Source organism: Hyla sarda, chromosome 1, assembly GCF_029499605.1.
Source record: "Hyla sarda isolate aHylSar1 chromosome 1, aHylSar1.hap1, whole genome shotgun sequence".
Classification (NCBI taxonomy): Eukaryota; Metazoa; Chordata; class Amphibia; order Anura; family Hylidae; genus Hyla; species Hyla sarda.
Genome location: NC_079189.1, coordinates 303406334 through 303421345, shown reverse-complemented (window position 1 = coordinate 303421345; position 15012 = coordinate 303406334). Strand labels below are relative to the sequence as shown.

General features: G+C 42.7%; 2 protein-coding genes across 2 annotated transcripts in view; both read left to right on the top strand.

Annotated features, from left to right (window-relative positions):
• The window catches only part of TMEM38A (transmembrane protein 38A), a 30512-nt gene extending 29202 nt beyond the window's left edge, over window positions 1-1310 (top strand). The window contains exon 6 of the mRNA XM_056552072.1: window positions 346-1310. Within this exon, the coding sequence (XP_056408047.1) occupies window positions 346-567 (222 nt within the window). The 3' untranslated portion in view covers window positions 568-1310. The remainder of the gene's footprint in view (window positions 1-345) is intronic.
• Window positions 1311-12773: 11463 nt separating this feature from the next.
• LOC130269951 (tetraspanin-33-like) overlaps window positions 12774-15012 on the top strand; it is a 28737-nt gene continuing 26498 nt past the window's right edge. Inside the window, exon 1 of the mRNA XM_056518154.1 lies at window positions 12774-12866. Within this exon, the coding sequence (XP_056374129.1) occupies window positions 12810-12866 (57 nt within the window). The 5' untranslated portion in view covers window positions 12774-12809. The remainder of the gene's footprint in view (window positions 12867-15012) is intronic.

The following is a 15012-nucleotide window of genomic DNA, read 5'->3' as shown; positions in this document are numbered from 1 at the left end:
ATAAATGCAGTCATGGATGATCATGACTCTGGTCTATGTAAGAGATAAAGCCTATTATTAGCTTTTTCCATTCATACAAACCCGATTCATGTGCTTACCAGAATGAACAACTGTGAGTTCATTCCTGACATACAGGTAGTGTACAGAATTTACATTGGCCACAAAGTGTCAAATTGTAGGTTAGGGAGAGAGAATTCAGTATGTGTCTGGAGTAAGTGCTGGATTCTTGCTCGAACCTAGACTTTCCATTATCAGGCCCTAGCTGAGATTTTTTTGGGGACTGGTAAAGTGTTCCCCTTTTTATGAAAGAAGGACTAATCACATGTTTCCCCTTCTCCCATACAGATCTACATGACAGCAACTCACTCTCATGGGTCACCTTTTGCTCTTCTGGAGAACCTCATCTGTCCTATCCTTTTTGGCACTGCAAATGGTGACCATAATGGCCACGGAGAACACCAACATCATCACCACCAGGATGACCATGAGGTGTCTCACTCAAGTGCAAAATCCAAAGAAGAGCTAAATGAGGGCACTCGCAAGAGAAAAGTGAAAAAGGCCGAGTGAAATGGTCATGAAGACTAAAAATCTATGTGTTTAAAGAAGTCATAATGCAGAACCTCAGCCTTTTATTTCGGGTTTCTTTTTAGTTTAGTCAGAATGGGCATTCTGCAAGCTGGAAACTGGATAACTATTTATTACACCAGTAGAAAGATACAAGAACATTTTCTTCGTATATCATTCATCGTGTATCAGTTTAGCCACTTTGAAGTGTGAGATTGGAAGCTGAATACAAAACAAAAGGATCCCATTCCTCATGATAGTAACTTCTAATTGTTTTTAAGTCTGTTATTCTAATGTTTAGCAAATTCCATCAGATATTTCTCTTATTTAATGTTCAGATCATTGAATACATTAACATTTCTTTCTTTTTTCTAAAAATCTCTTATAACACTTTCAGTATGTCATAACTTGTAGATTGAAACATCTTCCCATCCTTTTTATATTTTATGCTTTCAAAGATTCTATTTTGTGAAAAAGAAGACAGAAGAATTTGTTATATTTATTAAACTACCAATTTAAAGGCAGACTATTATTTGTAAATGTAGATTTTTAACTTAACAGTTTTTCATAAATCATATGTGAATTTGAATAAGTCTTCATAGCTCTACTGACAAAGAAACATAGTAAGTGAAGACATATGTATACATTTTGGTCTGTTAAGTTAATTATTCAAACTTTTGTAAATGTCCAATATTTCCTGGCGCAAAACAATTAAAGACGTTTTAAACGGTCTCTAATTTCAAACAACTTCCCTCCATGCGATAGCCTATAGGATTTCTAACATATATGTACATCACTTCATTTACCAAAAATTTTCTCTTACCCCAGAAAAAAAAGCTCTGAATCTTGCCCACTAGGTGTCACATTTTAGAGCCCATTGCAGCTTATTCCCACTCCTGCCCACTTCTATAAAATGTGTGTCCAATCCCACTCGCTCCCACAAACATTCTGTCACAGTTTTTTGAGATAGCTCCCTTGTGCCAGTTCATCACCCCCTGTTCCATTTCATCAACCCTTTGTGCCATTACATCATTCTCTGTGACATTTCATCACCCCCTGTGTCATTTCATCACCCCTTTGCCTTTTGAGAATCCTTCTGCACTATTTCATCACCCCCTGTGCCTTTTGATCATCTTTCTTCACTATTTCATCACCCCCCTGTGCCATTTTGCTCTCCCCCTCCGTGTAATCTTATTCCCCCTATTCCATTACATCACCCCCTGTGTCATTTCAACACCCACTGTGCCATTTCATCACCCACTGTGCCATTAAATCACCCTCTTGTGCCATTTCATCACCCCTTTGTACCATTTCATTACCCCCCCCTCCATACTATTACATCCCCACCCATGAGCCATTTCATCACATACCTGGGCTCAAAGCCTCAGTGGGTTGTCCGTGATACTTTTCCTTTCTCCAACTTCCAGTTCCTACTGCATGGCTGTAATGCATTGTTGAGCGCTGGGAGAAAGTGATAGGATGCGATGATGATATACAGCTGTGCACAGCTGAATGACAGCACTTCTTGTCCTATCAGCTGCCAGTCAGTGTGGAGTTCTGTGTGCATGCCTCCCTGGGCTGGGGGATTGTTACTCATACCATTCACTACTGTTTGTACTATGCATGTTTATTCTGTTCTCCTGACCATTGCTTGTGCCTGACTAGCCCTTGTATTTGTGATTTGGTACCTCATTGTCCATCCCGGTTCTGACATCAGCTTGCCTAGCTTGCTTGCCCTTGTGCTCATCTCTTTGTTGCCTGTGTGTTGTCCTGGTTATTTGGACTTCGGCTTTTCTCTGGTTACCTTGTGTCTGCTGACTTTGTCCCTGACATGTCTGACAGTTTCTGATCTTGTTTGTCTGAACATTCTGATGCCCAACACTTAGTGTCAGGATCATCGACAAGTTTTGGGGCCTTTGCCAAGGCAGATTGTCCAGTAGGCAGAAAAAGTGTTTATTGGCGAGCTCTAGGCTGCACTATTTCTTGCCCAACATGACATCCCCAAAAATAAAAGCGCCTTATAGGTAAAAACAAAGAAAAGGCCCAGTGGAGCAACAACTGAAAACCTATACAAAAAAAGACACCGAAAGGACTGTGAATTAAAATATATAGATTAGTTATTCATTCATAACACATACAACAATAAAAATAGTATGATACAACATAAAGTATAGAAAGGAAAAAGATGGGTACTAGGGAAATGAAAAAAGACATCAAAGACCTGGACAGCAGAGGTAAAAGTGCTGCTGGACTCCAGGAAAATGGGAGCCTTTCTTGTGTATGCCTACGGAAATATATGTGCATGTGCAGAGCTGGCAGAAAGAGATGAGCCACGCAAGCCTGTGTACAGCCCAACGAGGGCATAATGATAGTGTAGGCATATACCAACGTGGACAAAATTGTTGGTACCCTTCCTTTAGACACAGAAAAACCCACAGTGCTCCCTTTAATTACTTGAAACTTACATAAGTATTAATAAATAAAAAAAATACTGAAAATTAACTGACGAAAATAAGACATTCCTTTTGAGTTGTCGTTGAAAAAACAAAATAATGAAACCGGCCTGGGCAAAAATGATGTTACCCCTAGAAAAGATAGGAAATAGTTTAACAACAATGACATGTTAAACTAAAGTGTGTCCTGCAATTAGTGTCACAAGTGTCTCCAAACTTGTAATCAATCATTCGGCCTATTTGTAGGGTAAAAAGTAGTCATTGTACCCTTTGGTATCATGGGGGGAGATTTATCAAAACCTGTCCAGAGGAAAAGTTGCAACCAAATGCAACCCATAGCAACCAATCAGCTCACCTCCTTAATTTTTTAAAAAGCCACTGCAAAATTAAAGAAGTGATCTGATTGGTTGCCATGGACAACTGGGCAACTTTTCCTTTTCACAGGTTTTGTTAAATCTCCCCCATGGTGTGTTCCACATTTACATGGACCACAGAAATCCAAGAGAGTTGTCTCTCTATAAGACCTTATTAAAGCAGCTTGATGTTCCTGCGACTATAGTTGAACATATAATTTAAAAGTTTAATGTCTATGGGTCTGTAGCCAATCTCCCTGGATGTGGCCACAAGAGGAAGATTGATGACAAATTGAAGAGACGTATAATATGAATGGTAACTTAAGAGCCAAGAACAACATCCAAAGACATTAGATATGAACTCCAAGGTCAAAGTACATCAGTGTCAGATCGCATCATCCACCAATGTTTGAGCCAAAGTGGACTTAATGGAAAGCAAATCATACAAAAGTGAGACTAGAATTTGCCAAAATGTATATTGGAAAGCCAAAAAGTTTGTCGAAGAATTTCCTTAGGATAGATGAGACAAAACTGGAGATTTTGGCAAGTGACCTAAGCTCTATGTTTTAAGACATAAAAACACAAAAAAAACCTGTGCAGAGGAAAGTTGACCAGTTTCCCATAGAAGGGAATAAGTGTCTGATTGCTGAGGGGAAAAAGCCAGGGGGGGGGGGGGGGGGGGTAGAGGGGGGCGGGTGTGACATGTCAGGGTGGGCTGTGGCGTCTGACTTGTGGATAGGGGATAACTTATTTTCTAGCTGGACTTTGATTTTTTTAAATGGTCTCTGCAAATAGGGAACTGGTCAATGTTTTCTCAGCACAGGTTTGAATGTGTCAGCAGATAAAAACCATTTAGCCCCTCTAGTCTTCCCAATATTCTAAATATTATCAATATTATATCAATCATCAAGGATAGCCTTATGCCTGTCCCATGCACGAGTAAACTCCTTTACGGTATTTGCATCTACCACTTCTGCAGAAAGGTTATTCCATGCATCTAATACTCTCACAGTAAAATAATACTTCCTCATATTACTGCAAAAACCTTTGCCTTCAAGGGAAAAAATAAGTGAACATACTAAAAAGGTGAGTGACAATTACATATAACGTGCGACATGTGAAATGATCACTATAATTGATATATAAAAAAGAAGGGATAAGGAGAAGAGAGAGATGTCAACGTAATTTCATACATACAATTTGTAAGTTTATCTCCACAAAATAATAAAATATACATATACATCAAACAGTAGTATATGAAGCAAAGTAGATGATGATGAAACGTTAGATGTCTGTGGATAGTAGATATGCTCAAAGTCCTTCCATAATACTTAAAGCGTACCTGTCAGATCCCACAATTTTTTTTTATTGTTATGTTGATCAGTACCTCATCCTGATCATGTACATGTAATTTTTAAGTATTTATCACCCATATTCCACACAAAAAATAGCATATTAACAGTGCTCACTGTCTTTCCATCAGGTCAAAGTGAGGGGGTGTTTCCTTCTCTTGCCTGCACTGTGGTGACTCCTCCCCCCCCCCTCACTCTGCAAACTTACTGCCCTCAGGAGCCTGGCAGCCCTGCTCTGTAACCATTTCCTCTCTCGTTTTATGCTGTACACACACACAATGATTATTGGAGATTGTCTGTACTCTACCACCAAAGACAATCTGGTGAATGTATGACCTACATCTTCCTATGTCATTTATGTGTATCATCCTTTGCCAGTCCTGTAATGCTGGGACTTGTAGTTTTGGAATACTTGGAGGTACACTGTTTGGATAACACTTTTTTGCAACAGTGTTGCCTTCAGCTGTGTGCCTACATCTTTATCAAAACTGCAACTCCCAGCATGCCCAGACATCCTTTGACTGTCCAGACATGCCTGGAGTTGTAGTTTTGCAACAGCTGGAGGCACATGTTTGGTAAACTCTGTGTTACAGCAGTGTTGCTGAAGGCTGTGTTCCTCCTGCAGTCTTGTCAATCATCCATCTCGTGTCCATGACCCTTAGACACACTCATGCTGCTGTGGGACTCATCAGTGTCCCAGGTGGTATGGGGACCCCTAGTTTTAAAGAAGTATAATAGAAAAACTATTGTTATGGCAAAATGTACAACATATAAAAAGTTTTTGTATCTGACATTGCCCATTTAAAACCTGTACTGTGAAAATATGATATGAAAAACATCACAGAAAAATACAGCAAAAGGTTAGAAACAGTAATCAGTACACATCTATTTACTTTTTATACTTTATGTTGTATCATACTACAATTTTTTATCAGTTTTAGACTATTTATTCTTGGATATATTTTCCCTACAGAGTTTATCAATTACCCCCCCCCCCCCTCTATGAAAAGGGTTTAATCTTTTAATACGTATAATTTTGCCACTGAAATGTTTTTTGTTAGATTATGTGGTTTTTATTTTCTGTGTTTTATTTGTGCTTACAAAAGCTCAAGAGCACATTTCCCCCCATCTTATACGCAGACTTTGGACCGAAGTCCAAACACAGAAAGTGCAGCCTGGAGTGCTGAGGGGGTTTTCCAGCCTCATCCAATCATAGCTCTTCTCACACTTAACTGCCATATGCTGTTGGTTGGACAAACCCTCCTCAGCACTCCAGGCTGCACTTCCTGTGTTTGGGCTTCGGTCCAAAGTCTGTGGATGAGATGGGGGGGGGGGGGGGGGGGAATGTGCTCTTGAGCTATTTTAAGCACAAATAAAACATAGAAAACTTCATTTTTTTAAACAAAGTACATTGGAAATATTTTTTATTTACCATAAGGAGTGCAATAGTAAAAATTAGTTTTAATGAGAGTGCCCATTTAAGGGTTTTAGTTATATACATTTGTGTGATGATTGTTGGTTATTTTCTTCTTTTAGTTTTGTCTTCTTTAGGTAACTTGTTTTATTTTGTTTGTTTTTAAACTCATTTGGTGCTGTGGAGCATGCTCTCCCCACTTCTGCGCCCCATGTAGTAGTTAGGCCCCTTCTGTGTCTCATATAGTAGTTAGGCCCAACAAACCCCATATAATAGGTACACACTGCCCCCATATTGTATAGACCCCCTCTGTGCCTGAATATATTATATAGTCTCCCTCAGTGCCCCCACATTGTAGTTAGGACTCCCTCACTGCCCCTATAAGTGGCAATATGAAAATAAAACTTAACAATACTCACCTGTCACACAGCACCCCTGTAGCTCCTCTTTATCCTCCTGATGCTGTGGTCCTCTTCTCTTCTTGTGCAGGCAGCAGTGGACAGGGATTTCCAAACTACAGAGTGAAACTATGTGTGTGTGTGTGTCATACAGATGTATGCACAGTTAAAAACTGCACTCGCTTAGGGATCAGGACGAGTGTCCCTTTCCATGCAGGCCTGGTTGCAGTTGCACCCCCTCCAATCATTGTACTCTGCCTGTACCACCTCAGGCCATACAAATAGGCATAAACAGGATATCAGTTTTGCAAAGATAATAGTAATTGTATGAATATTATACACTGCATAAACTGTCACTGGGTCATGTTGTTGTTTTCTTTTTCATAAAAGTTTGAAAGTACTTGCGTTTTTCGGTGCCATGCGGTATTGCTGTTTGTGGATCCTGTGTCGAGTGTCCTACTTCTTAATTGGTAAGGCTCAGGGAGAACTTGGTATGAAGAAAGTCTGTGAGTTCAATGGGAGCACGCCCCGGCCATTAGCGTCTCTACCGTTTCGTTAGCTCTCACTCGGTGGTATGGGATATGAGTGGTGACATCACTACTACTGCCGTGGAGGTCCACACTTCTCTCCAACGGGTTTCGGAAACTCTTACGCTGTTTCCTTCATCGGGGATCCGTAACAGCGTAAGAGTTTCCGATCCACAAACAGCAATACCGCATCGTGCCGAAAAACGCAAGTACATTCAAACTTTTATAAAAAACAACAACAACATGACCCAGTGACAGTTTATGCAGTATATAATATTCATACAATTGCCATTTATATCTGTAGATATCGACCTAATCCGAACAAGTGTGCAAAAAACAACATCCATTAGAACACTGCCTACAGTATACATTGATACTATATATATATATCAGGTATATTATATATAGAGGTATAATTAAGTCCTATAGCGCTGACCATAACAAATTACTATTATCTTTTCAATAAATGTGTATGATCTGACGGGATTGCATACGTTTGGTCTAGCAGCTCCACAGGACGTATTTCCATCTTTTCCATAATCGTAGCGCTCCTGTCATTTTGTTAATCATAGGATATCAGTTTTGCCTATAGTGTTTCTTATTAATGTTAGTTCTCCATATTAACAGCAACACATGAAATTTCAATAAGATCCAAGAGGGTAATAGTACCTGATAAGAAGTGTGTTGAAGTGTGTTGCATTAACAAAATGGCAAAGCTGGTATTTGCTTTCAACAAGACAAATTATGTTTCATAGGAACAGATATTTTTCTAGGTTTTAGTTTTCAGATGATCTATATTATTCCAGTATTTGCATAATATTCCAGACAAATCCAGATTATGTTACTTTACACAATATAAATAAGGAAATATCATATAAGACATGGATTTAGTTGACAGTGATGTGTAAGTGATGTGTCTTGTTTAGACTTGTCTACCTTTTCTGATAATACAGACAAAGCATTACGGTGTTACTGGATGACAGCAATAGCCCTCAGCAATGGAAAAACATCTCCCCAAATCAGCTTGAGGATAGGACTGTGACTATTTGCAAAGAGGTTTCCCTATTTAAAGTAAAACAATGTGCTTTTTATTTAAATAAAAATTTGACATGTTGCACAGACCTGTCAAACATTAAAGGGGTTCTCCGGTGCTTAGACATCTTATCCCCTATCCAAAGGATAGGGGATAAGATGCCTAATTGCAGGAGTCCCGCAGCTGGGGACCCCCGTGATCTTGCACGCGGCACCACAGGGCCGACGGCGTGTGACGTCACGCCTCCACGCCATGTGATGTTGCGCTCCGCCCCTTAATGCAAGCCTACGGGAGGGGGCGTGATAGCTGTCCCGCCCCCTCCCATAGGCTTGCATTGAGGGGTGGAGCGTGAGGTCACATGGGGGCGGAGACGTGACGTCACACGCCGCCAGGCCCCGTGATCGACAGTAATCAGACCCTGAGCGAACACGCTCCGGGGACTGATTACAAACGGGGTGCCGCGTGCAAGATTATGGGGGTCCCCAGCGGCGGGACTCCTGCAATCAGGCATCTCATCCCCTATCCTTTGGATAGGGGATAAGATGTTTAAGCACCGGAGAACCCCTTTAAGATTGGTTGGGGTCTCTGTGCTGTTACAGCAGGCTTTACATCCCAGCTTGGCACTCAATGCAGAAGATGAGCTTCATAGACCATGATGGACACTGACCAGGTGAGACCCCCACTGATCATTAGCTATAGGTTGGCGATCATTTGCTATATCCAACATTCAGTGAAGGTTTCAGAGTTGAGACTCTGACCTACCTTAATTTTTGACATGTCAAAAGTTCATTTAAATTATAGTACAGTGGTCCCTCAACATACGATGGTAATCCGTTCCAAACGGACCATCGTTTGTTGAAACCATCGTATGTTGAGGGATCCGTGCAATGTAAAGTATAAGACAGTGGACTCCAACCTGCGGACCTCCAGATGTTGCAAAACTACAACTCCCAGCATGCCCGGACAGCCATCGGCTGTCCGGGCATGCTGGGAGTTGTAGTTTTGCAACATCTGGAGGTCCGCAGGTTGAAGACTACTGGTATTGGAGGTTATACTCATGTGTCCCCGCCGCTCCAGACCGTCACCGCTCGTCACCGCTGCCCTGGATGTTGCTCCGGGAAGGTCTCTGCTGCCTGGGAACGTTACTCTCGGTCGCCACCATCACGTCGCTACTCACACCGCTCCTATTGGATGACGGGACAGCTTGCGCTTTTGAAAATACAGACAATAACAAAAAAAAACAAAAAGCATTAAATTACATTATTATGAAATTCACTTTTTTTTTAATGTTACCCCCATTGTGAAAGAACATAGCCCAATGTTGTTTGTACAAATAGAATTAGCACAGCACTCATTGCTTCATTGCCAAGAACTGGGAGACAAAAACTGCATGCTGTTTACCTCTAAAAACCATAGTAGGGGATAGATTTACCTCTAAAAAGCATAGTAGGGGATAAATAATCAACGCCAACTACAGGCACATGCCACATTGATCAGAGATGGCCATTTTGATTTATATGGCCTTTTATTAGATGACTTACCACAATAAGTAAGTTGATCACTGGACCTTAGTGTGCTTTCCTATCTGAGGTTTTTATGAGTTCCTCTTTTCCATCGTGTTGCAACTTCCAGAGCAAAGAGTAAAGAGGTGTTGCCATAGGGACATAGAGGGGGATTTATCAATATGGGGAAGATTTATCAAAACCTGTGCAGAGGAAAAGTTGTTGCCCATAGCAACCAATCAGATCACTTATTTTATTTTTAAAAGGGCCTGTGCAAAATTAAAAAAGCGACCTGATTGGTTGCTATGGGCAACTGTGCAACTTTTCCTCTGCACAGGTTTTAATAAATCTCCCCCTATGTGTCTGTGTGCAGCCACTTCACAGCTTTTTTTCTTTGCTGTATTTATGGCTTATGTGCGCCAAATTTATCAAAACGATGCACAGACTTAATAAAAAATCCACTCAGAACTTGCTATAGAATGTCATTATACTAAGACCACCGTTAAGGGGTTGCCCCCTTGTGGGGAAAACCCTTTACTAGAACCCCCCCTTAAAAAAAACCTTTTTTTTATTTGACTATGCTACAGGGGCTGTAAAGTTAGTGTAATTCATAATATAATGTCTGTACCTGTGTGTGACGGTTTTCTCACAATTCTTATGGGATTTTCACCCCACTATTTATTTTTAACAGTATACAAAATGACTGCTGTCTCGGATTTTTCCCAGCATGAAATTCGGCCGAGACCTGACTCACTAGTCAGCTGATGACAGGGAGCCTGTCTGCTTCAATGGGTGGAGGGATCGCTTGGTGGGAGAGGGAGCAATCTGCAACGAATGCAACAGCTGTAGGCACCCTGATTTAAAACCACAGGTCTTTTGTTTCAATGGGTGGGGGGGCTGATGTGTGGGAGGGAGGAAAATGGAATTGTGGGATTTGTAGTCAAAAAAAGAAAAGTCAAACAGGAAATACAAGTTCACAAAAAGCTAGCCACAGTATTATGGTAATCTCACAACATAGCCATTTAGCCCCAAGACAAGCGCAGATCCTTCCTAAGCATGTCCATTACTGCCTGCCAGCTATGTACTAAAATCACCTTATGGTGGATAACCACTTTAAGGCCTCCAATGTTCTGGAGACACACTAAGATGACTTGACTGCACTGGACCTCTGGAACAAGAGAGCAAAGCTAGCTCCACCCAGGGTTTATGTGGGGGAGAGGAGCTGGGGGCCAAAGGGTAACCTTTGGCCCCAGCTGGTCACTAGTAGCACCTGGGTAACAATCACATGGTATATTTATTAAGGGTACAATACACAATATAATACACAACATATTTACATGGGGGAAACAACTGCAGGGGGCCCTGGGGACACTGACTGACAGGGCAAGAAAGGTATGGAGAAACACCATCCTGTACTGGGCCACCACAAAACTTTACAATAGGGTGCAAGACACGTTTAGAGGGCAAGTTCCCCCTTTATGAATTGCTAAAATGTCATCGAGCGAGATTACATTTTAGCAATTGATAAAGGGGGAACTTGCCCTCGAAACGTGTCTTGCATCCTGTTTTAAAGTTTCATGTGTCAATAAAATACATTGTTACTTTTAACCTGAACTCCAAATTTATTATGGGTCTCTAATAGGCAGCGCCGCTGCAGATCAACCTTTTTCTAATACTACTTTCTTAAAAAATGTCAGGAAGGCAATGATAAATCTCTCCCTATAGGCCAATAAATTTGTTTTACATATGAGCATCTGCAGAGTGGTCTAAACTTTAGATCATTGTTTCCCAACCTTTTCTGCTCAGGGACACAGCGGGGTACACTCCTCTCCCCCATACAGTTTGTCCCCTGTAGGTAGACCCAACCTGTAGGTAGTTTTCCCATGAGACGTAGGACCCCCTGTAGGTAGTTTGCCCCTGTATCTAGACCCCTCTATAGTTTGCTTGTCCTTTGTAGTCAGTTTTCCCCCTTTATATTGGCCCCCGTGCAGTTAGCTTGCCCCCTGTAGGTAGCTTTCCTCCTGTAAATAGGCCCCTCCTGTAGTCAGGCTGGGTTCACACTACAGTTTGTCATTACGGTTCCCGTATACGGCTGGGAGGAGGGGGGCGGGGCTTAATCGCGGCGCCCGCACTCAGCCGTATTCGGGAACCGTAGTTAATGTATTTCTATGAGCCGACCGGAGTGAACCGCAGCCTCCGGTCGGCTGCTTTTTCAGCCGTATGCGGTTTCCCGACAGCAGGCAAAAACATGGTCGACCACGTTTTTGCCTGAGGTCGGGAAACCGCATACGGCCGAAAAAGCAGCCGACCGGAGGCTGCGCTTCACTCCGGTCGACTCATAGACATGCATTTACTACGGTTCCCGAATACGGCTTTGTGCGGGCGCCGCGATTAAGCCCCGCCCACCCCTCCTCCCAGCCGTATACGGGAACCATAATGACAAACTGTAGTGTGAACCCAGCCTTAGCCCCCCCCCCTGCCCGAAGAAAAAACTAAAACATATAAACATATACTCACCTCAGTTCCCCCACAATCATTGGTATCCTCACCTGCTTCTTTTTGTGGCCACTAGAGGTTGCTTACCTACCTAAGGGATGTGCATTACGACATCATTGTGCATGTCCGAGAAGTGAGGTTGCCAGCCTCTAGGGTCACAGGGGCAGCGTCACTAGAGGTTGAAAGCCCCTGGAGACCTCAGAGCTAGGACCCCTGTGGAGTCCTCTTGCCTCCTGATGAGGCACGCCAGTTGGGAACTACTGCTCGAGATGGCAAGTTCTGTAGCAAGTTTAGCATTCCATATGCTACAGTCATTTGGAAAACACTATATCACACAATCACATACACAGTACAGTTTCATGGTACATCTTAATCTGAGTCGTGTTGGAGTGATCATAAATAAGACTCACAATACATATCTTTGTTCATTATTAGTTGATACATGTTGTACATTCTACTTTTGATATCATGTTTACATATATTAGCAGCATTCCGATTTTCAGTGTAAACTAAACACTGGCAGCATATGACTTGTTGAGTAACAAAGCAGTAATGTAGCAGTGAGAAGATGAATACTGCATAGATAACAAGATCATACAAGTCTGGAAGTTTCCGCACTCCTCCCTATCTACACATTGCTATAATGTCTCTTCACCTCACCACATTTCACAGAAAGGCTACATTTGCTGGGTTTAGAGACCATTGGCCACTAAAACAATGAGGACCAGCCAGGTGGTGAAGTATTCTTTATTTGTTTCCTGCTATATTTTTTGGGTAAGTGAATTAATTGTAGATTTATTGTTTTAAAATGGAACATTGCTTAAGACACCTTGAGGTTGAATAGAAAGACTATTTACCCAAATCAGACAAGGAAATACAACTTACACATGTAGCAGGGCAAAATGTGCTGTGTAAGTTTGATATTGTGCATCGCATCATAATATCTATTAATTAAGAAAAAAACTGTAGACTTAACCTCTAATGCTCTGCCACATTATCATATAAATACATTTACTCCCGTAGGCATGCATAATTTCTCTTCTCCTCTAGGCATAACTATCATGTCAACAAATACCTTTCGTAGAGGTCAGATAAAAAAGGCTCAGGCACATTGTGGTTCTGTTTGTAGAGAGCAGTAATATTTAGCAGTAGTTTTTATCAGATTCCATGGAATTTACAAATATCGTATCATGTTCCATTGGGCTCCACGGACTCTAATAGAAGTATTTTCCCTCTTCTGGAAGCAACTTGTTACTTTAGGAGCATGTCTCAGTACACGGGGTGTCTGAGAAAGCCTATGTGGCTCTGCACTGAAGGAGCCGTAGGCTAGGTTCACATGTCGGGATTTCCGCGCAAAATTCCTCTTGGAATGTCACCATGGAGATTCTGCTTCAGCAGAGTCCTGTTGAAATGAACAGGATTCTGCTGCTCTGTGCACATGGCAGAATTTCCATACCAGGTGTTCCTGGCATTGGAAATTAAATTTTTTATGTCCGAACAAAAACACGTTCAATCTTTGTGCAGAATTCCTAGCGCATTTCTGTGCAGTCCTAGCACTGGCATATTATGCCGAAGCCTCGTAATGTCCGAAATGTAGCCTTAGGCTATTCAGTAAGCTGAGGGGTGCTGGCATAATATGCCAGTGTGGTGAGCCACGGTGAATGGCGGGACCACGGGGTGCAGCGGTGTAGGGGGATGGGGCAGATGGTATTAACCCCAGGGGCAAGATGTTATTAACCCCTACTGGGAATCACCTAAACGATATCTCCGCTATCCCAATGGCTAGGCAGTGAAATGAGAGTCCACGACCAGGTTATGGTTTAACGGAGGCTTTACTGAGGTCAGACAGTTGTTATAGTCTTTACAGCTAGGCCAGAATCACACAGAGTAGACCAGTAACATGGAAAGGGTCATGCAGCTTTCTGGGACTTGTAGTTATTATAGTAGACTTCAGTTCAGCCACGCAGACTAGAATAGACTTGACCAGTGTCTTGACTTTGGTAGAGACAGCAGACATAGATAAGATGACTTACTAACAGTGTGGCTGGTGTGCAGGCTTTGAGGCCTCCAGGTGTACTGGACACAGGATCTGTGATGTCTGTGCTTTGCTGTCCTCAGCAGAAAGAACAAAAGAGTGCCAAAGAGGTGGCCAGGAACACAGAAGGACCTCGCAGCTTGCTGGGACCAATTATACTTGTAATAGACTATAGATAATTAACTTGAGGCTTGACTGGACTGTTGATAGTGACAGTGGACATAGACTTGGACTTACTGGAATGACTGTAGATTTGAGGCCTTCCAGGTGCTGGCCACTAGCACTGAGATCTCTGGTATTTGCTGGTCTCAGTAAAGTGATGGAAGAGAAAGAATTGTAATGCCCCCCCTTATATAGAGGGGGGCTGAGCCAAAGCCCATAGGTCAAGCTGCGGGTCATATGTTAAAGGGGTACTCCGCCCCTGGCATCTTATCCCCTATCCAAAGGATAGGGGATAAGATGTTAGATTGCCACGGTCCAGCTGCTGGGGACCCCGGGGATCGCTGCTGCGGCACCCCGCCATCATTACTGCACAGAGCGAGTTCGCTCTGTGCGTAATGACGGGCGATACAGGAGCCGGAGCAGCGTGACGTCATGGCTCCGCCCCTCATGACTTCACGGCCCGTCCCCTTAATGCAAGTCTATGGCAGGGGGCGTGACGACCGCCATGCCCCCTCCCATAGAGTTGTATTGATGGGGCGGGCCGTGATGTCACGAGGGGTGGAGCCGTGACGTAACAGTGCTCCGGTCCCTGTATTGCCCATCATTACGCGCAGAGCGATCTCGCTCTGCACAGTAATGATAGCGGGGTGCTGCAGCAGCGATCCCCGGGGTCCCCAGCAGCGGGACCCCGGCGATCTGACATCTTATCCCCTATCCTTTGGA